The 24,429-nt window shown below is 38.2% G+C and overlaps 1 protein-coding gene across 1 annotated transcript in view; it reads right to left on the bottom strand.

Moving 5' to 3' along the window:
- Window positions 1–8,136: 8,136 nt before the first annotated feature.
- SHANK2 (SH3 and multiple ankyrin repeat domains 2) overlaps window positions 8,137–24,429 on the bottom strand; it is a 569,301-nt gene continuing 553,008 nt past the window's right edge. The window contains exons 23-24 of the mRNA XM_065403513.1: window positions 21,950–24,359; window positions 8,137–8,710 (exon numbers count right to left, since the gene is read on the bottom strand). Of these exons, the coding sequence (XP_065259585.1) occupies window positions 8,137–8,710; window positions 21,950–24,359 (2,984 nt within the window). The remainder of the gene's footprint in view (window positions 8,711–21,949; window positions 24,360–24,429) is intronic.

The raw sequence follows: 24,429 nt of genomic DNA, 5'->3' as shown, positions 1-24,429 counted from the left end.
ACATTGCTTTAGGTGACATAAAATCTATCTTTCTGTAGTTAATAAATCTGTTTTAAAGTGATTATAAATGGTAGACATAAAAGGTCAGAGCTAGTTACCAAAGCAAATAAAAGGTAAGCACACTTCTAAATCTTAAACCTTATTACACTAGGTAGTACTGGGATCAAGCAGTTTTCTCACCTCACCAAATGTTACAGTTCTTAATATACAGGCTTCCCCTTTTAAGCCTGGGATCAGTCTCCTCAGTTGAAGTTTTTATCTTCCCAATGTTCATGTTGCTTCCAGCATAGATGGGAGAGGAGAAAGGCAAAAGCATGATGCTACTGTCTATTTTATATTCTCAGTCCATGTGCCTGGAAAACATTAGCCCAGACATGTTCTGGTGGGCTCTGCTGAGTCACAGGGTTGAGCAATCCCCCATTATGTGGTGCTTCTCTTACAGATTTGTAAAGCCCTTGCTTACAACTCCTTAGCTAAATAATGGGTGTGGAGCACCACCCTTGTTGGCACTGGGGACTAGCAGTAGAGCTTCTCAAACTTAACATATTTCAATAACAGCCATGCAGCAAAATCTCAACTTCATGCACACTAATGGTATACATATTTGGACGGAACAATGGGTTTCAGCAGATCATGACTTTTCATATATCATATCATACATGGCATGCTTTGTATGAAATATAACTATACAACAGGAATGAATATGGGGATTCCAGGCTGTTGCTTTGAGGTACAAAGTGCCACATGTCCCCTCTGTCTTCTCTTCTCCAGACTAAACAAACCCAATTTTTTAGACCTTTAATCATTTTTGTTGCTCTTCTCTGAACTTTTTCCAATTTGTCCACATCTTTCCTGAAATATGGCACCCAGAACTGGCCACAACACTCCAGTTGAGGCCTAATCAGCAAGGAATAGAGTGGAAGAATTACTTCTCATGTCTTGCTTATAACACTCCTGGTAATGCAGTCCAGGAGGAGGTTTGCTTTTTTTGCAACAGTGTTGACTCATATTTAGCTTGTGATCCACTATGACCCCACCCCCAATCTCTTTCTGCAGTACTCCTTCCTAGACCATCATTTCCCATTTTGTGTGTGTGCAACTGATTGTGCCTTCCCAAGTGGAGTACTTTGCATTTGTCCCTATGGAATTTCATCCTATTTACTTTAGACCATTTGTCCAGCTCATTTTGAATTTTAATCCTATTCTCTAAAGCATTTTCACCCCCCTCCCAGCTTGGTATTGTCCACAAATGTTATAAGTGTATTCTCTACGCCATCATCTAAATCACCGATGAAGTTATTGAACAGAACCAGACCCAGAATAATGCCACCTGAGACATCATTCCCCACAATTAAACCTCTGTGCTCATTGCAAAGTACTGAGCAACACACTTCACCTTTCTGTGCTTCAATCTCTGCACCTGCAGAGAACACTTACCAACATTTCTAGAGTGGTCAGAGCTTCCCAGAGGAAAGGTGCAAAGTATTATTATGTTGGTAAAGTATTACATCTGAATGAAAGAGAACAGGCAATATTTTTGGAATGTTGCTTATACACAGTATTCCACCTCTCCCTGCATAGAGGAAAGGTAGTTGATTACATTGTAAGAAGTCTGCTGTAACAGAAGGGATAGTTGATAGGAGATGTGGCCTTACCAGAGTAATGGTAAGAAAGTACTATTTTAGCAAGATGTATTTAAATATATACATCTAGTTTGTCTATTTAGAAATTTGAATAAAATTATTTTGGAGGTGTTCTGATAAACTGGCAATAGCAAATAAGCACTATTTCTAATTCTATACTAGTCTCCTTTGCATCAGGAAGTCAACTCCCCTCGCCCAGCTCATGTGAGAGAAGAAGTTCATCAGTTCTCTAACCTTCTGGTGACGGATCTGAGACTGCTACCTTGACTTGAATCTATTTACAGTATCAATATTGACTTAGAAATAGCTGTGATGCGGTCACATCAAGCCTATAATTTTCTTCAGGCTCATCCTTAAAAGAGAACTAACATATACATCTCCTGAAATTTTTTTTTTCAGAAGTTTGTTCAAGGGGAAGAGAATATTAACTGAAGCCTGAGATCTGGAAGGTATCTAACATCTCATCTCAGTTCTTATGTAAGGAAGTTTAAAATGGACATCATTTAAGGTTATGGAAAGGCATGAATGGAAAAACTAGTTCTTTAAAACATTAATGTTATTGAGTCCAACTTGAGATTTCTCTACAGTGGCGGTTGTAGAATCTCTGAGGGGAAAAGGAGTATAGTATGCTGCAGCACTTATGCCAGTACATTTTAATAAATATAGTGCTGTTCTCCCACTCACCCATTAACGTCTAAACCAGGAAACTTCAAGTTAGAAATCCATACACACGCTTTTTAGAGTTAGGCCTGCGTACATTGTGGATTAAAAAACCCAAGCACAGTTCTGCATCCACATTTTGGGAAATGACCACCCACCTTTATGATCTACTGAACTAGCTCCCCCACTCAAAACACCATGAACTTTAGGGTATTTGCAATGTGGATTTGAAAATTCTGGCTTATCTTTAACATTTTAATGAAACTTTTTTAGTGGACCAAGATTTTCAATGCTGCAATGCTATTTGTCACCCTAACAAAAACATGCCTACTAAAGTTGAAGGTGCAGTATAGAGATGCAGTCTGAAAAACACAAGTTGCAATTCCTTAAACACTGCATATTTACTGAAAAAATGTGTCAATAATTCAGCCTTATTCTTTGACTTATATAGTTGGCCCAACATGCAGCTGTCAAATTCATTTTGATGAATTTCTGTTGAAAGAATGCATATATTTTAAATCAAAAGAAATAAAGGTTTAAAAACATTCTGTGCCTATATAAAAATACAGCTCCGAGACCATGGCCCTCAAAGACCACTAGATGTCAGCATAAAACGTTAACATAATTAAAAGCAAAAGCTTATTTGTTCTAGTTATTGTATCCGTTACCTTGCAATCAAAATACAGTACACTTAACTAAATAATTATATTCTAAGTGTATGTTACAGAAATAAATTTGTTAATGGAAATTAACAAACACAATCTTATTTCAATTTTCTTTATTTTATTTAGTTTAACTTAAATGACTGTGATTAAGTCATAGTCTCATGATCAAGAGAGGGCCCCAGAATAATATCTAGATCTTAACATTTCAGTTTTTTTAACCCTTTTTAGTTGTGCATTGATAGGGACGTCTCAGTTCAGAAAACAAGGCACTCTAACTATTTTATCAGCTACGACAATACATTGATGATAAAATGTTCCTTTCATCTAAGTACATCATTTGAATACAACATGGTTTTATGCAGATCAGATTCAAAACATCCAAGGCACACACTTTTTTCCTTTTTGTGTGTTTTGAAGCATTATTGAGTTATGATTTACTATAACCATACGGTTCCAGATTAGTAGCACTGGACAGTGTTTTGTTGTGGTCTTGGACATAAAATTGTGAAGACTGTGAAATGCAGAAACATATTACAGGAACAAGAGAAAAAAACACCAATATAATTTGGATAATAATAGAAATTAAATATTCTGCTCTCAGAAAACTGATTGTGTAACCACCTTGATTCCCACATAGAATTAGCAGTTCCACAGCATGCTATAGTTGTGTATTACACAACTATTTTTTATTATTAATTTTATCATGTACTGACATGTATACCTACAGATACAAAGATATTCTGTGAAAGCTGTTGATATTAGAATAATATGTAGGAAAAACAGAAAATAAATCAAAAAAAAGTAGAAGAAATAGATCATCATCGCAGGAAAAAAAGTAAACATTAGATATGAAACAGAATGACTGCAGTTAAAATATTTATTTCAATATCTAAAAAAAATTCTTCAAGTTAACAATTAAAGATAGAAGAAGAATGTGGAGCCCAACTTATCCAAAGTACTAATGAAGTATGGCGGTAGTGTCTTTATCACAAGAGGTCTGAACTCTGGATAAGGACTGCTGCTGCTTTTTCTTTGCTCTTTGTAATGCGTCTCTCTCCTACAAGAACCCTGTTAGAATTTCACCAGATTGCTAAGCAGGCAAACAATTCAAATGTCTTGCATGATCAATTACACTTATTTGATAACACCAAAATAATGATCGACCTCAAGTCCAGAAAAATGATCAGCTGAAATCATTTCCAAGCCAAAAAAATAAATAAATAATAAATTCCATCACTTAACAAAATTCTTTACTTTTCAAATCTTATATGTGAATCTGAAATTCAAAACCTATTTGGTTTCAGCATTAAAAAGCTTTAACTAAGAAAGAGAAACCAAAGCAAACTTTTTTTTCTAACATTTGATAAACCTATTTTCTCTCTAGCTATATGCAGTTAAAGCATTTTATGCTGTTTCAATAACGATACATTAGATTGTAATTTTGGCAACTTTTTAACAAAAATTCAGACAGCTTTCACTGTTTGCAATCAGAACCACAACCTTAGTGCAATATTATATTTATTTCTTACAGGAATTTTGGTTGCCATACAAGAGTATTAAGGATCGGGGAAAGTGCAAGTTACAGGAGCTTGATTTTTAATCAATTCGAAATAAGAGGAATTAAAGCACAAAAATTACAGCAACATAGATAACGTGAACACAAATTGTTACACAAACTATATTGAGAAACATTAATATCTAGAAAAGAAAAGAAAAAATGTAATGGAAAAATTATCAATATTTGTGGCTTACACACAATCATTGCCAGATCAACTGGGTAATGCTTGTTTAAGAACTCAGAAAAATCACTATTTTTATTAACTTAAGTACCACAAATAATTAGCTTTTGTGATATGTAAATTCTGTAAATCAACAGTCACATCTAGTCATTTTATAATATATGAATTAAACTTAAAATGTTCCCAGACACTCAGGGAAAGGAGTCTGCAGTTATACACAATTTACATCTTGTGTGATTTTGGTATTGTATACACAAATATTACAGAAACTAGGCATGTAAATGCAATTTATTTAAATTACAGTATATAAACAAAAGTTGATCCTAAAACCTGGAATATCATTACATGTTTCATAGATCTCTAACATTTTCTTCTCCACTATCATAGTAGCGTGAAATAATAGGGCCATTCCCCCACCCCAACATTTCCAAAACTGATGAAAATACTAGGAGTTTTATCTGTTACTATTGCTTTCTGTAGCAAAGTCATCAAACAGAGCTAGAGACCAATTCATCTTGGCAGAGGTGTATTTTATTGGTAAAAGTAGGTCCTTTCAGGCCCTGTTACCCTTTAGATCATAAGACACAATGTAAAAATAAACTATTTCATTAGCTCTTTAGTGTTTTTAATCTCTGTTCTACTAATTATACTGTACCTATTCTTTAAGTGCCTGAAAAGATACATAAGCAAGAAACAACACTTGTTTAAGAAAGGGATACCATCAGCTGTAATTTACTTGTGTATGTCATCACTCATTAAACCTAAATTCAACAATAAGGTTGTGATTAAAAAGCAGCTTAAAAGTCATCGTCTACATTTTCTTTTACTACCGTATTATCTAATGTATTTTCTGGCACATATTATAGAGGTAATACCAACTGTAGTCAAAGAAACAAAAAGGAGCATGGCATTAGTGGTTTATTTACTGAATTCTGTAATATCACCAAATGGAAGACAATGATGGCTGAATTACCATTTTTACACTTTTTAAAGTATTTGATGGCCTTAAGGTGCCATTATTGAATATCTGAATGAAAATGTCATTCTCTACAACAATAGCCATGTAACTATGGAAAAACTCAGTACTCTTGAAAGTAAAATGCCTCAATATTTGATTTTTATTACAAGGTTACTTGGAACTTTCAAATACAAATATAGACCTGCAAAGAGTGTAGTAACAGATGTTAAGTCAAAAGATTTGTTCCATAAAGGGGGCAGGAGGTTGAATAGTTGCTTTGCTAATGCATTGTTAATTGTGTAATCACTTTTGAAGAAGTATTCATCCTCCTTTGAAGAAGTTCTAGGAAAAATAGAAAATATAACACAGCTCTGCTGGTTCAGATGCATCCAAATGAGGTTGATTTAAAAAGGTCAAGACTTATTATTCCACAGAAATAGTATTAAACCACAAAAGTGTTTTTTTAATTTTTTTTTAATTTTTATTTTTTTTATTTTTTAACATTCTAGCACTGAAGTGGCACAAAGGCTGCCCAGTAGACCAGCCACTTATTTTCTTAAAATATTGTGCTTATAAACTATCTGTACAACTATTTAAACTTGCAGTAAAGAAAGGTATTTAAATTGCTAAACTTTATGTACTTGTTCTAGGGCTGTTGCAGACCTAATTAGACACTTGATTGTGAGCAAAAAAAATAAATACAATAAAATAAAAAAAAATTATAATTAGAGATAGGCTGGACCATAGCAAGGAAAAAAATCAGGAACCTTCCAAAAGGTGGGAGAACCTGATAGTATGGTAGGTTGAGAGTCTGGCTGTCTATACATGATGTGCCTGCCTTGAACAGGATGAATGTTCAGAAAGCAAGACCCACAAAACTCCTACAGAAATTAATAGAGGTGTTAATTATAAAAGGGGTCAGACACGGAGAGAAAATTGTTAACTTTAAAAAAAAAAAAAAAAGTCAAATCTGCCAAAACTGTGTATGCTCAGAGTACACAGAGAGCGCAGAACCAGTCAACAATCAACCCCAAAGTGGGCCAATCGTCTGTAATGCTGATCAGGGCTTGATGGATCGCTCTCTGGACCCTGCTACTAATAATTTCGGAACACAATAAAGAAGTCACTAGAGAGTGATGGGAAGCTTTCTGCTCCTGCTTAGGCATTGACTATGTTTCCTCCACCAATAGCCCAACCCAGGCTAGCCAGGAAAGGATGAAACAAGCCCATAAATCTGGACCTCTCTGTTTTCCTGGCCCTTTGGAACACTTGCATTCTAGGACACCACATGTCGCCCCCCCCCCCCCGTTAACATTTACCCTTTAAATATTTTTTAAGCTGTAGGTGATCACGTGCTGAAACATTTTTATTTCTACTAACAGGCCCCAATCCTGCTCCCAGTTGTCAGTGGCAACATTCCCACTAACTTCCATGGAAGCAATATCCTGTCTTATATCCCAGTTTTTCAGAGTTGTTGAGTACTTGCAACTCAATGAATTAAGCAGGATCTGTGGGGGCTCAGCATGTTTGAAAAATCTGACTATAAAAGTCTAAAAGATGCACATGGACACAGTATAGCCAACACTCTTTACAACCACATTTTAATCTGCTCATATAGTATATGTTGGGCTTCATTAGCAGTTTATCTGGTTGCAAAATGGGGGCGTCTGGTTCAAACTAGCCTCATTTCGTTGGATCTCTGAGAGAATTCTCTTCCAGTCTATACATAGTTTCCACATTCTATTTATCAGGTCAGTAACAGCATGTTTAAAACCTGTTCTGCTACCTTGGAATTGTGCTAAATATAAACGCAGAAATAAAGAAATACCTAAGTAAAGCAGAACAGTTACCTTTGAACAAGAGTCTCCAACAGCACTATCAGCTTCACTGCCAACAAAACAAAGCTCTACACTGGATCAAAATGACATTGTGAAAGAGGGGGTGAAGAGTGCATCTGCTATTAATTAAAAGCTGGTTAAAAAAAGGTAAAGCACGTGAGGATCTATCTAAAAAAGCCAAAGGGAAAAAATGTTGAGATTCCATGACAAGAGTGTCAAGAATGGACTACCCTGGATGGCAGGGGAGAGGTGTATATAAAATAAGGTGATTTCTGCTCAAAAATGAAATGCTTGTGGTTTTAAACCAAAAGAAAACTTACACGTTCTGGGTCCAGCTGAAGGGCATCATAAATGGATAGGTAATATTTCGAAGTTAACAATTATCTTTCTTCTCTATCTCCACCCCACACCTCCCCACCCTCACCCTTTGAAATAAAATAGCCCCATTAATTTCGTTTACTTGGATTTAAGCTTGGGCACTAAACATACAGTCTGCATTACTGGGTACCAGCAGCTAAATTAAACCTTTTCTTCTTTTGCTGGCACTTACAGACAGCCAAGACATTTTGCGTATTTCAGTACCAGCCCATCTCTATTTATAAACAGAAGTTTGAGAGGCAAGAGTAGCCATTTTTATCTGTCCAGTAGCTGTTTCAAAGCTCTTTCTATATTCATTCTGTGCCCAACTCTTGTCACTCCAAGGTCTATCAAGTCTTCCTTCTGAAGGTTTGGTAAATGGGTGCCATCTATTTCATTGTCCATGAAGGTCTCTTTATGTTCACCTAAGTTTAGACTTTCCAACCAATCTGCCACATCTGGTTTAGTCCACAGGTGGACAGGCTTAGTTGTAAAAGGCTTATTTGAGATTGGCTGTTGCAATATTGAGGGAGAAGGAGACCTGCTGCGTCCTGTGTTCAAGCCAAATAAGTCCCCAGAAGGAGGCTGGCTGGGTAGGCTAAATACATCAGACAGAGTTGGAGAAGGAGATGAAGCTGAAGCAGCAGCAGTCAGAGGAGCAGGCATGATGTCTTTGTTAATCTCTGTTGGTGAAACCACAGGGCTTGGAGCGTGTCTCACTCCTGATGTCCTACTGTCATAGTCTGGGGACCTGCTCTGCAATGTGATGGGCTGGCTGGTTCCAGGCCGGACTGTAAAAGTGATGGTTGTACTTCGTGTACCTGAGACAGTACTCATGACTTCTGTGCTCCTGAAATTACAAACAGAAAACATCCAGAAACATCAGCAACTGAATGAAGGATTTTCCTTACCAACAAGAGAAAAAAGTGGCTTTGGAGTAACAAAAATGATTTTTGGGGGGGGGGGGGGGGGAGAGATAGATCTCACACATGAATGTACTTTTTGTAACAAGGTCAGGTTAAGGCACAGGCACCAAGAAGTTACCACAGTTCTTTCCCACAAAACAAACCCAACTCTCTATGATCAATGGTAAGCCATAATGTCATTATAAATGAAAATCTTGTCTATGAGAAGTTTAAAAAAAGCCAGAGAACATGATAAATTTACATTTTCTTCCCTTTCCATGGACTCTATACATTAATTCAAAATTAAATGAGAAAATGTTACAAACACAAGGACTCTTCGGGTAGGCATTCTAGATATGTAACTAGGCCATGAAGTTCAGATCTGAATATGAACACACCTCAAATACTAGGAGTGGTTGGTTTTGGTTTGGTCTCCTCTCTAAGTCAGGATTTAAATCTCACACAGTGAAATAGTGTAGCTAAAAAAATGCAGAGTTTAAAAATGAATTTAAAACTTACTTGAAGCATGTTATTTACTTTGACTTTGAACTTAAAAATATCAAATGATGAGTTAATTTTAGTGCCTATTTTGATTCCTATTAATCTATATAAAAAGCTTCCTGAATCTCTTCAAATGATCCCTGCAGAGACCACCTCTTGGAAAGAACGTTTAGTTTAGTCTTTAAGTGCCCACTAAAGCCTTTGCTGACATTGCCTAGTGAAGGTGCCAATAGTTTCTATGGATATGGGTACATTAGGAAGGGGATTGGCATCACCAATCTTTTCGTGGAGATTATGACTTTTGTTTACTTTTCTGAAAACTACTGTCCTGGGCAGGATTTGAACTAGCTAGCTACCGGTAAAAAGCTCCATATCCCTTTACAAATCCCTTGGGCCATCCAGTCACTTTTGTTTTGGAAAATTCGCTTCCAATATTTTTTGTCAACAGGCAACCCAAAAGTGTGACGAGAGTACCAACCAACCAACAGCAAACCACATTTATGTTTTAACAGTCAGTTCTTTCCTCCCACGATGTTGCCACTTTCAGTTTCCCTAATCAGATTTTTTTCCCCATGGCAAATGACTACCTGTTCCTCATGATGAAAAACTTTCCAGTTATAATTAGATGATCAAGGTGGACATCTCAGGCCTTAAAATCTATTAATCTATTTTCCTTTTTGTTAAAATGGCAAATAAAATAGGCTTTCAGTTTTAATTTATTTGGCACAGCTCTAGCTACCTGGGTCAAATTTTGTAAGATGCTGGGTGCCTTCAACTCCCTTTGACTATAAGGAGAATTGAGGGTGCTCAGAGTTTTGACAGATCAGTCACTTGAACAACAAGTGTGTAATAAAAATATAGTCTGCCTATTTTTTTGTGTGAACAATGCGGGGGTGTCTATTTGTACCCTGGAAAATGGTTTAAATGAGACGTGTTAAGTGATGCAGTTCCAAATTTATACAATCTGGCTACCATGAATATGGTTAAATTTAATCGGACTTTGTTTCATCAACTGGTATTCTACAGGCATATTAGTTTTAAGCCAATAGTTCATATAGATGTTCAAATATAAAACACCAGTACTAGCAGTATACACTATTTCAATTATATTCACTGTGATGACAGCTAAAGGTCAGATAAATCAGATTTATCTGAAAAGCTCAGAGTAACACAACATATCAATTCTTAGCAGGACTTACATTCTGATTATTCAGGGCCTGATCGTGCAAAGCCCTACTTTTTTTTGAGTAATTTGTTTGCACACAAGCAGTACTACTGATTTCACACAAACCATTTCACACGTTCAAAGGGAACAGGCAAAATCTTTTAAGGCTTGCAGGGTCAGTCCTTTAGTTACTCCAAAAGTATAGTAGGAGCAATAGTTTCAGAATTTAGCTCTTATTGCACAGTGTTGTAATTTGACCAAGAAAGGTAAAAATCTGCAAGGTTTTCAGTACCTCCTTGTGAGCTGCTTGGAGCCTAATGGCTCTCAGCATCTTGCAGGATTGGGCCCAAGCCAACAGCACTAGAAGATTGTAAGATGTATATAGTAAGAAAGAAATCAATGAACTAAGAGAAGTAAATTACTTTACTAATTTTAACTTAGAACTAAGTGGCCACTTCCAAATTCCTCAATAAGGCTAGACACCATTTGAAGACAATGGCAGTTTTGCTTTGAAAAAGAAGGACTGCACTCTATGGCCATGATTTATATAAAAGACCTAATCCACTAGCATGTGAAAACTTCTCCTTGCGCCTCCACCTACTGTGTGTCTTTGATTTAACTTTCCTATACTATTATAAAAAATCATGTTTTGATTATTAATCCATGTTCATCACAGTAGTGCCAAGGGACCAACTAAGAATGGGTCACCATTGTGCTAGGCACTGATATTTTCCTGTTGCATAGCAGTGATATAACTGAAAACACTGGGTTCCATCTCCATCTTCCACTTTAAAACGTACTGTCGCTGCTCATAAATTACTGCTGTAATGGACTCCAAGTATATATTTGTTCAGAAAATCATTATTACTGTACCTTTTACATGGAAACCGCATTACGCCTTTAACAAAAAGTTAACAATATGCTCTTATCATAAATATTTACACTATTTCTATCCCACTGTCTGATAGAGGGGAAATCTATTTTAGTTGATTAATGAAAGACATTAGCAGCTCTATCTCAAACATACTGTAATTATAACATTTACACTTTTACAGCACCTTCATTCCAAGAAACCCAGAACACTGCGCTAACATTAATGAATTTAACTTTACAATCGCAAACCTCCTCGGTGGTAGCTGTTAACATCATTGTACAGATGGGACAATAGACACAGAAGTTGTGTGACTCAACCAAGGTCACATAACAGGTCTGTGGCACAGCCAGAAATAGACCTCTCCTCCTTTCCTCTTTCCTAGTCCTGTGCCTTAAATCACATGACCCTTCTTTGACTGTCCTTGCATGCCATGCCAATCCTTGCATTACAACATGTGCTATACAGAAATCTATATAGCTTCTTCAGCATACTCAGTGTCATAACAGGAGACCATCATATATTTGTGTAAGAAAAAAAATTGTGAGTAACTGCCATTCTGCCTATATTTTGTTATTCCTTTTCTATGGCAACTATTTTATTCTAGACTCTCTAAATTCATTTTTCTTTCCTTTCCTTTCTGTTTTTTAAAAAGTTATCTATGAAAGACTACATATCAGTTCTCTACTGTTGTGTGGCTCATCGTTAAGATAGGAAGGTCAGCAAAACGGTAGCCAATGGATTCATGTACATTCTAGTTGGTCAATATAAAGGTTTGTGTTTGATCATATTATAGTAGTGATACTAATGTTCTCCTGCCTAAAACCAAATTTCTTTATAAATTACAGACTGAACTCTCTCCCTCCCTTACTTGCATACTTGAAAAGGTGAAGAACATGAGGATTATTTTAAATAAATCTGTCGCTATTAAGAATCAGCAAATGATAATATTTTGGTGTAGACATTCACTTGTTTGTGATTGCACTGGTTGCAATGCATATTATGCTGGCTCATATTACATCATAATATATAAGTATTGTGTCACAATGGTGTATTTCCCAAGTGCAAAAGCAGTCCATGTGGCTTGCAAACAAGCAATTTTACTAGCTAATTCTGAATCATATTTTCATGATTTAAATACACTGTTATATTTTTAATTTTAACACAGATTCAGTGGCAGACAGCATGCTGCAGTATATTCTAGATGGCTCCCTTGCGGGAATGGGGAGGAGGAGGGGAACACAACAAAACCATACATTATGCTCTCATCAGAGCTATTTTTATATTGTGACTTGCCTAAAGGCCTGCTGTCTATGACAAAGCTCTTCCACCTTCTTTTAGAAAAACAAGTCTTAGCAAAAGAAAGAGCCAATAATATATAAATAGCAATACAGTACGTATTGCTGTATTGCATAACCTTGTATAAGGTTATTCAAGCCCTAACTTGTGGAAACAAAAATTTTCTTTAATCACAAATGTTTGTATTTTACTTCAGTTCAGTCCAATAGAGAAACTGAAAAGCTAGTTGCCAGAATCTGTTAGCTAGAGAGATCAGAAGAGGCCCTTGAGTCCCATTGTGGGGTTGTTTATGGGAGGAAGGAAGTGAGTCAGGATCAGGAATCCTGGTCTGGGGGGCTGGTGAAGATAAGGGACAGTGTGCGGGTTGGTAGGACACAGAGCATTTTGCTCAGTAGTTAGTTCAGTGCTAGCTGGGAAGGATTGGGAAATGGTCTGTGAAGGGATGTCTCTGTTCAGGGGATATGGTTTCAGTGGGAGCAAGCAGCGATCATTACAGGTTCGTGGGTTTCTCGGAGTAAAAGTTTCAGTGGTAATGGAGAAAGCTCAGGAAGTCTCTGCAGTGGAAGAATGCTCTCCGTGGCGAGGGAAAGGGATTCAGATAGAGGGAAGAGGGACTGCTTCAGCAGGAGCGGGCAGTTTTCACATGACTAACAGAAGATGGAAAAGTGGGAGCAGACTAGAAGTACGAAGGGGAAGGAATCACAGCTACAAGCGCAGAGGATGTAGTGGAGTTTGGGGAGCCTGCCTGTACCTCATGCATAACTTATAAAATAGAAATTGATAATCTTTTATGTGGTTGTGATTTGTCTTTGCCTTAAACAAAATCAGATGCAACTTCATTTTGTCAAAGTATGAACAAAACTGATCTGTGGCCAAATAACTCATTTATCACTGGGTTTTAATCAGTTGGTCCAATAACGAAGCAGACTAATGTGAAAATGGTAAAGCAGAGCAAGAGGATACTATAAGGCTATGTGGCTGTGTGTGAAAAAGCTTGTTGAATCATTATCTGGGATCAATGTAGTGAGTGAGTTTTGCTGTTGGACTGTCCTGTGCTCTCCCCAGAGGTGAATGATTACTTTTGGAGAAACTGTGTATGATCTGACAAATTTTGTGAATTAAAAAGTTGCAGCAACATTGGTGGTTAACTCATTTTGCAAACATAAAGAAGTCACCCACTAGTGAGGGGGGGGAAAAGAGCTTTATCTAATAGAATAATAGTACGTAAATAACATATAAAAATCCCACAAACACCTGCAAAGCTCTGAGCATGCCACATATTTGAAAATCAGGCCACTTATGTAGGCACCTAAATATGGATTTAGGAACCCATTTAAGAATTGTTGCTGAAATCTTTCTCCATGCAAAAGCTGGCTTTAATCTCAGTTTGAAATCAGATCTAGTTCTGTAAATCAGTGGTTTTAGAATGGCTACCATTTCTGGATTAGGATAAACTAATCCCAACTGCAGTTAGGAACAAAGTTAACACTAAAAATGTGATACCAATGAGTGAAAATTAAAGGAAAGAGAAGGCACAACATAGAATACTCTATGCTTTTTGTCGTCACTTACTTCATGGCACTTCAGCATGACCCTCTTCTGTTAACAGCAGTCATGGGAGCAAATAAAAATGACAAAATGGAATGACTAAAACACTGCAAAATAACGTACAAAGCAAGAGATCCTGTGAAACTGGCTGACAAACAATTAATGAGATGAACTGAAACTAATGGACACAATAGCAACTGAAAAAATTCACTGGTAGTTTGATTGTTTAGAATAGTCACAAACAGATGATGGTGTTGAGTTAAAGCTGCAGTCACCCTATAACCAAATGCCCTGATATTTACTATGCATAACTCACTACTGAATTTAACTCTGCCTTACCTGGTTGCGATAAAATTATGTCACTTCTCCAGGTAAATATTATAAAAAATTGAGACAGGTAAGAAAACATTTATAATAGCAAGTTCGTTTAAAAAAAAATCATACCAACACACTACCGTTTTTTTCTCCCTTCAGGGCTCAATCCTGCAAGCTGCCTTAGCATGTTTGACTCCCATTGTTTTCAATGCGAGTTGAAGCACCACCACACAGAATCAGGCCCACTGCTAACATCATAAACATCAAAACATTTCATGAAACAGAACCATATAAGAATTACATCCTGAATAAATTATAATCACACAAAGCAGTGTGATTTAGTAACAGTGGTGATAGTAAACTACAATAACTGTCATTACTATTTATTCCTTATTAGCATGTTGAATCAGACTGGAGCAATTAAGGAAACTCATGGTGAATGATGCCATTTTCACCTTGGGCTGTTCTGCTGCTTTTTTCTTCCCCTTCAGAGCCACTTGGTTTATTTGGTGTTAATCACACTGACATTATTCACTGGATCCTCCAGGTTGCACTGATCATTATGTTGCTAAGCAACTACTTGGTTCACAGAGTACACAGTAATCTGTTAAAGTGGTTAAAAAACACTGATTTATTCTCCTATTTTGCTTTATCAGATCCATATAAAAGCTTGTAGGTTTTAAAATGAATTTATAGAACTGCTAACATTAGCTCCCAATATTATGGGAAAAATATAACTCCTTCAGTGCTACAATGAAGATTTATTTTCCAAATAACTGCTAAGTATTTTTTTTTTTAATAGATGAACCTAAATCAAAATTCCTGGTACTGAATATATCCAGCTACTATTAAAACCTCTTTTTTAAAATTGGGCTCAAATAGAACCCGCATGAATGACCAAGCCTAACCTTTTTTGGGGGAGAGGGGAAGGATGAAAAGGGAGGCAGTGAGAATCAGATATCCAGACTTGGGGTGTAAGAACTTAGGTAATGAAGGAAGATATATTAGACACACTATATAACATTTTGCAATTAGAACTGGTCTCCAAAATTGCCTGAACTAGATGGCTGCAGGCCAGATTCAAACACAGATCAAATCCCCTCTCTAGTTAGTTATCATTTCTTCTTTTAGCAGTACAATTTAAGCAAGTGCATCCTTTGGATTTCTCCTTATCTCTTTCCTCCTGCCCTGCCCACAAATTAGATAATTCAGTTGAGACACAAGTAGACTTTCTAGCCAAATGATTCTAAATATTAACATATGTTCAGTGTCCCAGGGCCATCACAACTACACACAAGAATTATTACTATAGCAAGGTATGAAGAAAGAAATGTCTTGGCTCCTTCTACTTGCTTAATAATTGAGTGTGAAATTCTGCTCATTACTGTACAAAAACATCTCTGTAGTCCTCATTTACCAGAAAACACACAGAGGTCATATTTCATTATTCTCTTTGGCTAATGCTCACAAATTATCTATAATTTAATGCATCTATGATACCTTAAAATTTTAATCAGCACCATGAAATGATACAATCACCATGACTGAGCTACAGTTCTGACAGCTACAAAGCATCATATAATTGGAAGTAAGCCTTACAGTTAAAGCATCTGTTGCTAGCTGTGCAGAGATCATTTTTAGTAATGTTTAGGAATGCTACATACGCTGTAAATTTGTACATTTCACATGAACAATGTATGTTTTAATTTCATCAGGCATCTGGTGCTGAGTGTTGTGAACATAACCCAAGCTAACCTGTGAACAATGCTTGTATGTGTACCACTGCTTCTCTTTGGATAGGGTGTCTACCAGGCCTACTCAAATGTTTATCAGTTTCCTTTTGGCAGAGCTAATTGAGCTACTCCTTTAATTCAATATGATTTCTGCATTTCTGAGGTAAGTTTCTTAGTTCTCTTTCTAATACTACTTTGCAGAGCGAAAGGCAGCAACCCCTATATTTAGCTTGCTCAATGTTTTTGTATATTAAAAAGAATTCTAATACCTCGAGGGCTTGAAAATTTGGCAGGAGGATAGTCCAAAGTATGTTGGAACTTAGCAAATAATTCTGTTTATCATGCACAAATGGAATATACAATTGAACTTATTCAGTCGTACTTGGGACAGGACTAAAGGCAGTGAAAAAATTTATTTCTGTCATTGAAGTCAGCATGTTTGACTAATACACACAGGGTGCAACAGATCTGCTGAGTAAGGCAGTGATACTTTTACCCAGGCAGTTTCTGGAGAAGAACTACAAATTTAAAGTGGACAGTTCTAGACATTAACACATGCTAGGGCCAATTTCAAGTTAATGTCAGGATGGAGAACTAGGCACTCTGTCCACTCCCACGAGTTTGCCATTAGCATCTCATGCCCTCTCCTCTTCCCTTCCACCCCATCCAGGAATTTGTCATCCATTCTTGCCCCTAGGCAGAGCACAGAGGAGGTTAAGCAGAAAAAAGACCTAAAGGGTCCAATCCCACTGCAGTCATTGGCAAGGCTCTCAGACTTCATTGGGAGCAGATCAGGCCTGAAATGCAGAGTCCTGTGCATATTAAGCAGCAGAAAGCTTTCCTGATATTCAGACTCAATTTCATCTTATTGCTTCAGTTACTCTCCTACTTCCCCCTTATAACACACTAAAGAATTCCTTTCACCATTGGTTTTTACATACTTTAAATAGTTGTAGACCATCTCTCTCCCCCATTTCCTCAATCTTTGTTTAGCCAAGAAATAATTATTTAGCTCTTTTAAGTCTTTTCTCATACATCAATCATCCAGCGCCTCAGCTCCCTTTTCCTGCTCATTTTTGTGTGTCTCTACACCAGGGGTGGGCAAACTACAGCCCGGGGGCCACATCTGGAACTCCAGACATTTTAATCCGGCCCTCGAGCTCCTGCCGGGGAGCGAGGTCCAGGGCTTGCCCTGCTCTGGCACTCCAGCAGGGGAGCAGGGTCGGGGGTTTGCCCTGCTCCGCACGTGCCGTGGGTCCGCACAGCTCCCGGAAGCAGCAGTATGTCCCACACTGGCTCCTACATGTAGGTGCAACCAGGGGGCTCCACACGCTGCACCCACCCCAAGCATAGCCCCCACAGCTCCCATTTGCTGGGAACCATGGCCAATGGGAGCTGCAGGGGCGGCACCTGCAGATGGGGCAGCATGCAGGGCAGCATGCAGAGCCGCCTGGCCGTGCCTCCGCATAGGAGCTGGAGGCAGGACATGCTGCTGCTTCTGGGAGCTGCCTGAGGTAAGTGCTGCCCGGAGCCTGTACCCTTAACTCCCTCCCACGCCCCAACCCCCTGCCCCAGCCTTGATCCCCCTCCCGCCCTCCAAACCCCTCGGTCCCAGCTCGGAGTCCCCTCCCACACCCTGAACTCCTCATTTCTGGCCCCACCCCAGAGCCTGCACCCCCAGCCGGAGCCCTCACCTCCTCCCATACCCCAACCCCCAATTTCATGAGCATTCATGGCCCGCCATACAATTTCCATACCCAGATATAACCCTCGGGCCAAAAAGTTTGCCCACCCCAGTCTACACCTTTCTGATACTGAATTAAACAAACAAAACCTTTCCTCTCCCCCAATATTCAAGAGGCATTCTACTAGAATTATAGAAAGAGTAAAATCCCTGTTGGTGAGGTGATGCATCTTTATATGCAGACCAACACTTTATAGGCCTTTTTTTTTTTTTTTTTTTACTGTCATATCACATTGTAAACACATGCGTAATTTTGCTGTCTGCTATACCTTCTAGGTCTTCCAGCATTACTCCTTCCCTGAATTCTCTGTCCCAAATGTGTGTTTGGGATTATTTTTCCACAGAAGAATTAGCTTGCAGTCAATTTGAATTTAATTTTGCCTTTATTTCTGATTTTTAAAGGTATCCTTTGAATCAGGTCTCTGTATTCACTGGTGATCACAACTTAAAATTTCATTCTGTTATTGTATGTGTGGTAAGAATTCGGGTAGGAGAGGAAAAGACCAAAGCTATGAGGGAATAATATAATGTAACTGCTTCCCTCAGGGTTCCCAGGAGGCAATTATTTCTAGAGGTCTACCATCTATGAATACCCCTTTTTCTGCATGATGAATTTTTTTTTAAAATATAATACTTTAGCAGCTCTTCAAAAACTGTTTGAAAGCTTCCGTCAGCCTAATTTTGTCTATCCCCAGAAAGAAATCTCTCCATTTATTTCTACATTTCATTTCCCCCCCAGTAAATGCAGCGCTTCATTTTGACTCATTAAAGAGTTGCAGTGAAATTAAGAGTTCTGATTATTTCAGAATAGGAAGGAATGGCAAAGCATGTGCTAGTTATTTGCCACTCAATATTTTGGAATAAACAGGAATGTTCAGTTCTACTGTAACTAGGAGTTCTTACTAAATATGAAAGAATTAAATAAGATTAGGCATATAAAGCCAGGTACACTAGCTGTTTAATGTGACTTTAGACAAAGAAAAGCAAGAACTGCACACATTTAAAAAAACAACAACTCTGCAGTCATGACGGCAACAGAAAGAGACTATACAGTCTGACCTTGTCATCTATGATTAGGCAACTTCCTGTTTTACAGGATTACCAAAGGCATCCTCAATTATACTAAGTTTAGTTTCTGCTCCACCTTTGGTAAAAGACCATCTACCTTAAGCAACCAAAATATGTTGGTCAATTTGTACAAATTCCATTGAATTTGTCTTTTTTGCATTAAGGCCTCTCAAGTGCACCAGACAACTCAACTTATGTCCTCTGTTTGTGTCAAGCACAACTGAAAGGAATTCCACGCTCCTGGAATTTTTTACCCATATCTTCATTCTAGGAATGCTGTATGATTCTTCATACCTTCCTTTATGGCCACCAGTTCAACAGCTTATATCCAGTGGGAAAGAACAAACTTTAACTACCATCCTCTGAGGCTTGAGCTAATACTGCTTCCTAAATGAGAGATCATTTGGTATTAAAATAGCCACTCTTTCTAGAATGCCAAACATCTCCCTGATGTATCCAAAGAGCGGGAGCCATGCTGTATTTCTTCTTTTGGGGCTACTGCCTGCCCAGCACAGTAATTCGTGGGGGGAATAATTTGGATAGTAACTTTAATATATGGTAGCATTACAGTTTTGCACAGACGCTACAAACAAAAATGGATTTCCACATGGCAGGTCAGATCAAGCAATTAATAACACTGCAGACAAAGATGGGCTTGCAGGTCAGCAGCCACTCCTAAACTCTGTATAATGCCAAAGCTCTCCATACCACAAAGAGGATACCATATTTTCTTATAACATACAGGTCAAGCCCAATTATTCAAATCTCTTGTAGGACAGTGGTAACATTCAGAAAACTGGAGTTAAAGATAAACAATTTTTAACCCAAATCTAGGATTTAGAGGAATATATCCACTTTTCAGATATGTGTGGCTTACCTATAGTTACTTTAGCAAAATATAAACACTTTCCCATTTACCTGTAGGCCTCTGCACATGCCTGTGATCAAGAGTTATTGTACCCTTGTTCTTCCAGCTCATTTTTAATGACAATTTTTGTGTTCAGTGTAATACAATATACATTTGAATGTACAAGGATATAAAGTATCATATGGGATCTCCTCATAGGACTTGTGTAGGTATTCTTTGGAAACCAATTCCATAAAAAAATATATGGCCAATTGTAAACAGAGCCAGGCTGCAAAAGGAGTGCTGATCTAGAAACTTTTCTAGCTCCCTGAAATTTTCTTTCACAGATTGTTCAGTAAACAAATATGTGCAACTGAAATATAAATAAAAAAAACTGAAAACTGTAAATATACCAGGTGATTTAAAGATACTGCATACAGATACTGTTATCTAAATCAACAGCTTAAGGGTAACATAATGTGATTTCAACAAAAAGCTTCATGAAATTGCTTTGTGGTTCATGTCTTGTCATACTATAAGGATTACATTTAATATTACTGATTAAATGAGTTATCTAACTAAATCAAATAATGCTATGCTGAGAGTGTGAAGTAAGACTTAAGTGAAAAGTGATATTTTATCAACCAAAATCAGTTATTTCAATACAATTTCAATACAATTATAATTGTTGAGTAAAACTGCAAGAACTCTGTTGTATAAATAGTATTGTAAAAGAAAAACCACACCAGTTCTTAAACATAAACCTAAATAATTCACATCAAAATAATGGATACTCTGTGTCTCAAAGTGATAGCAATTGAGAGAACTCTTGTCCAGTTGTAGGCAACCATCCTCACTTCAGATCAGCTTCTCCCATGAATTTTAGGTTTGCTCTGTTTACAATTGGCCATATATTTTATGGGGAGTTTTCTTTTAAAAAGTAAACAATACAATATATCCAATATTTTGACTACAGTCTCCATATAGTAGGCATCATACATTACTTCAGTATTCATTTTGGGCATTTTCCTGCTCTCCTCTCTCAGGAGAAACTCGGTTTCAAGTCAATATGAATTCTGCCTCAGCTAAGAATGCAGATCAGGTCTTCTTGGCAGGGCCGGCTCCAGGCACCAGCTTACCAAGCAGTGCTTGGGGCGGCCACTTCGGAGAGGGGCGGCATGTCCAGCTGTTCGGCGGCAATTCGGTGGACGGTCCCTCACTCCTGCTCAGAGAAAAGAACCTCCCGCCGAATTGCCGCCGCAGATCGCGATCGCGGCTTTTTTTTGTTTGTTTGTTTGTTTTTTTGTTTGGCTGCTTGGGGCGGCCAAAACCCTGGAGCCGGCCCTGCTTCTTGGTGCTTGTCTACACATTGGGGTAATGTGAGCACTACTGGGTGTGATTTCTAAACAGCATTAATGTGTTGCACATTAATTCAAGTATGTAGACCGTGCTGGTTCACACTAAAAATTCCCTACTGCACTTTAACATAGTACCTTTTTGAGCAGCACTACATTAAAGGGCATTAGGGAACTTTTAATGTGCATCTGCGGAATCTATGAACCAATTAATGTGCAACACATTAGTGCACATTGCTGCTCCATGTACACAAGCCCTTCAATCTAGTGTCCACAAAAACAGAACTTAAAATGGAAACAAATAATTATAAACTTCCTGCTGGTTTCTGCTTCTTGCTTTTGCTGTTTACTGAACCGTCCTCGAAGGGAGCTTCCACAGAGACCTAAAATGTGTGTGTGTTAAAGGGGTGGCATTCTAGCAAAGGGAATTACAATGGAGCTAACTGTAGCTGGTAGCTAGGGGTAGACTTATTGGCCAATGTGGTGGCCTCAGAAAGTGGGCTCCTTTTTCCAATGAAAATGTACATTATTTTATACTGGAAACTAGCAGAATAAGCGGGGGGAAATTGTCAATTATATAGTATATTTATACCCTAGGCTGATCTTCAATGTTATCAAAATTCTTATGGTGGAGCCTGCTTAAGTAAATTCTCAAAAGCATGCTCTTGTTTAAGAAACAGAATAATTACATCTTGAAAGTAGTACAGATCTTGTTTTAATTCTTTTAGTTTAATTTACCTTGTACTGAGACTTGCAGTTTTTGTTCCAGTAGGCGACTCCAACCCTTCCCCTGGCTTTGAGGATTTCTCTCTGTTCATTTGTTGTAGTATTGAGTTCAATTCACTAATAACGTTAGCCTTTGGGCCTGAGAGAATTGGGCTTTTTACCTCAGTTACATCACCCCATAGCTTGGAGGTCCTTTGCTGTAAAACTTTAGCCGTACTGGGCTGTGCAATGATAGGAGGTGGGGGTGGAGCAGGTGGAGGGATAACAAAGCTATCTACAGTTTCTTCAATTAGAGCATCTTTGTAAAGTGCATTGCTTTTGTTGATTATGGGCTTCATTTTTGGCTTAGGAGGTACTGGGGGTTTGTCCACCAGAAATGTTTGCCCATCTGCATAGACTGTACAAGTATCCAAGTTCTCACCACCTTCAGAGGATAAGGTAGAGATGCTGGACACTGTTGAGATAGTGCTGGTTGTCTCTAAGTGATGGTCACTACTAGATCGACTGTCTACCTCCTCAATACCAGAGTCGGTGACATGATCGAAACTTTCAGGGGGTGGCAGAAATGAGGCAGGCAAACAGTTTGAAAGACCCACTTGTTTTTTACTGTCTAAAGAATTTGTTGATTGATTGGGGTTAAATGAAACAGATGTAGGTGTTCCATTTTTTCTTTGCTTAAGTAAGTCCGTTAGAGCAGAACCTGGAGCTGAACGGTCATCGGGGATATCAAAACTGTTAGCAAATTCTAAGGGAGGAGGTAATGGCTCAGTAAAAATAAATTCTTCATCAATATCAATAGATGCTAAAGGAGGTGGAGGGATGCGAAATGGCAAAATGACAGGGTCATCAACAGAGCTAGCTGCTACAATAGTTTTGCAGGGAGATGCAGGTGGCTCAGGTGTAGCAGATACATTCAACCCACTTTCTGCTTCTTCACTATCTACTGGCATCTCTGATGGAGAATTGTCTGGGTTCATTTCCATTTCAACTCTCTTCTCATCATCTTCAAGGGTGTCATCAGACTTTGCTGCATCCACAGTATGAACCATTAGTAAACCAGCTGATTTCTGCTGTGAAGTATCCACAATATTTATCAGCATGTTTTTCTTTTCTTCAGGCTTCTTCTCTTTCCCCATATCTGTTTCATATTTGTTTTCAGTCTCCTGCCTTCTCAGTGGGCCACGTGTATTTTGCCTGGTAGCAGCAGCAGTCACAGGAAATGTTGTTTCATTATTAGATCTCAGCTTTGTATCAATATAAAGGGGTTTATTAAGGTCTGCTTTACCGGTTTCTCCTTTGCCTGGAGTTTGTTGCGTTTGTTCTTTCATGGCTCTATCTCTCGCAGAGAGCGCGAGTGCTAGAGGTGAGTTTGGATCTAATATCTTTCCTGTGAGTGGGTGAACATAATTATCCGAACGGGACACATTAACGGTCTGAGCTGCAACCATATTGTTTTCAGTAACTTTTTTTATGGATGAAGAGTTTAATGTCCTTGCATCACTTTCATTGCTAGGTTCACTGCTATTAAAAAGATTTTCAGATTCTCTAGGTGCAGGAATTGGAGATGGTGACATAAGTTGCCTAAAACTATCTTCATTACTAAATACGTCCTCATCGGTAAATTTAGATTGCCTCATACGTGGTGTTGGGGGCATCAGGCCAACATCCTCATCTCCCAAGTCTGTAGAAAGGAAAACTGGAGAATTACGCCTAGCTTCTAATCTCTTTTCCCTGTCCCTCACTGCTCCAGCAATGGCCGCTGCAAATGGACTACTGACGTTTAAATTATCATCAGGTCTGAGCTGTCCAGGCTGCTCTGAAGACTGAGGGTCAATCTCCATACTGCTTCCTTGGCTGCTTTTCCCACTACTGCTGGTAGATGGTTCTTTCACAATAATTGTTGGAATTGGAATAGAACAGGTCTTTTCTGGACTATCCTCGACATTAGACTGTTTCACTAGCATTCCCTTCCGCCTTGCTGGTTTGGCTGGCACGTAAACTGCTTTGCTTGCTATCTTCCCAACTTCAGAATATGGGTTTTCCGGCATCTGACCCCTCTTGTTTCTGAAGTTTGCCTGCAATGCGACATTCCTACTATACAAGTCCTCAGAATCTAGAGAATAGCGGTCCAATTCTCTTCTGTAATACATCCCTTTGTCCCTCATTATTGTTCCCATATGTTCAGATCTACCTGAAGAAACCTTTGAACCTGAATTCTGATTAAATGCAGGTTTAATTGTTCCATAGCTTCTTGATGTTGGAGATTTGGGAGAGTTATAAAGGGAGGGAGAAGGTGGTGGTGGTGAAGGGGGTAGAGACTGTGGTGGAGGGGGGATATCTTCAGAAGTGTCTGGCATGGATAGACTTCTGGTAAATTTCAACATAGGAGGAGCCAAAAATTGACGTTCTTCCTCTGTTATTCCTAAAAAAAGAAAATGAATAAAGGAAAAACTTTAAAAATTTGCAATGTACTTAAATCCAATGTTATATTA

Source organism: Emys orbicularis, chromosome 4 (assembly GCF_028017835.1).
Source record: "Emys orbicularis isolate rEmyOrb1 chromosome 4, rEmyOrb1.hap1, whole genome shotgun sequence".
Taxonomy (NCBI): Eukaryota; Metazoa; Chordata; order Testudines; family Emydidae; genus Emys; species Emys orbicularis.
Note: the sequence above shows the minus strand (reverse complement) of the source record. Positions and strands in the feature narration are given on the sequence as shown.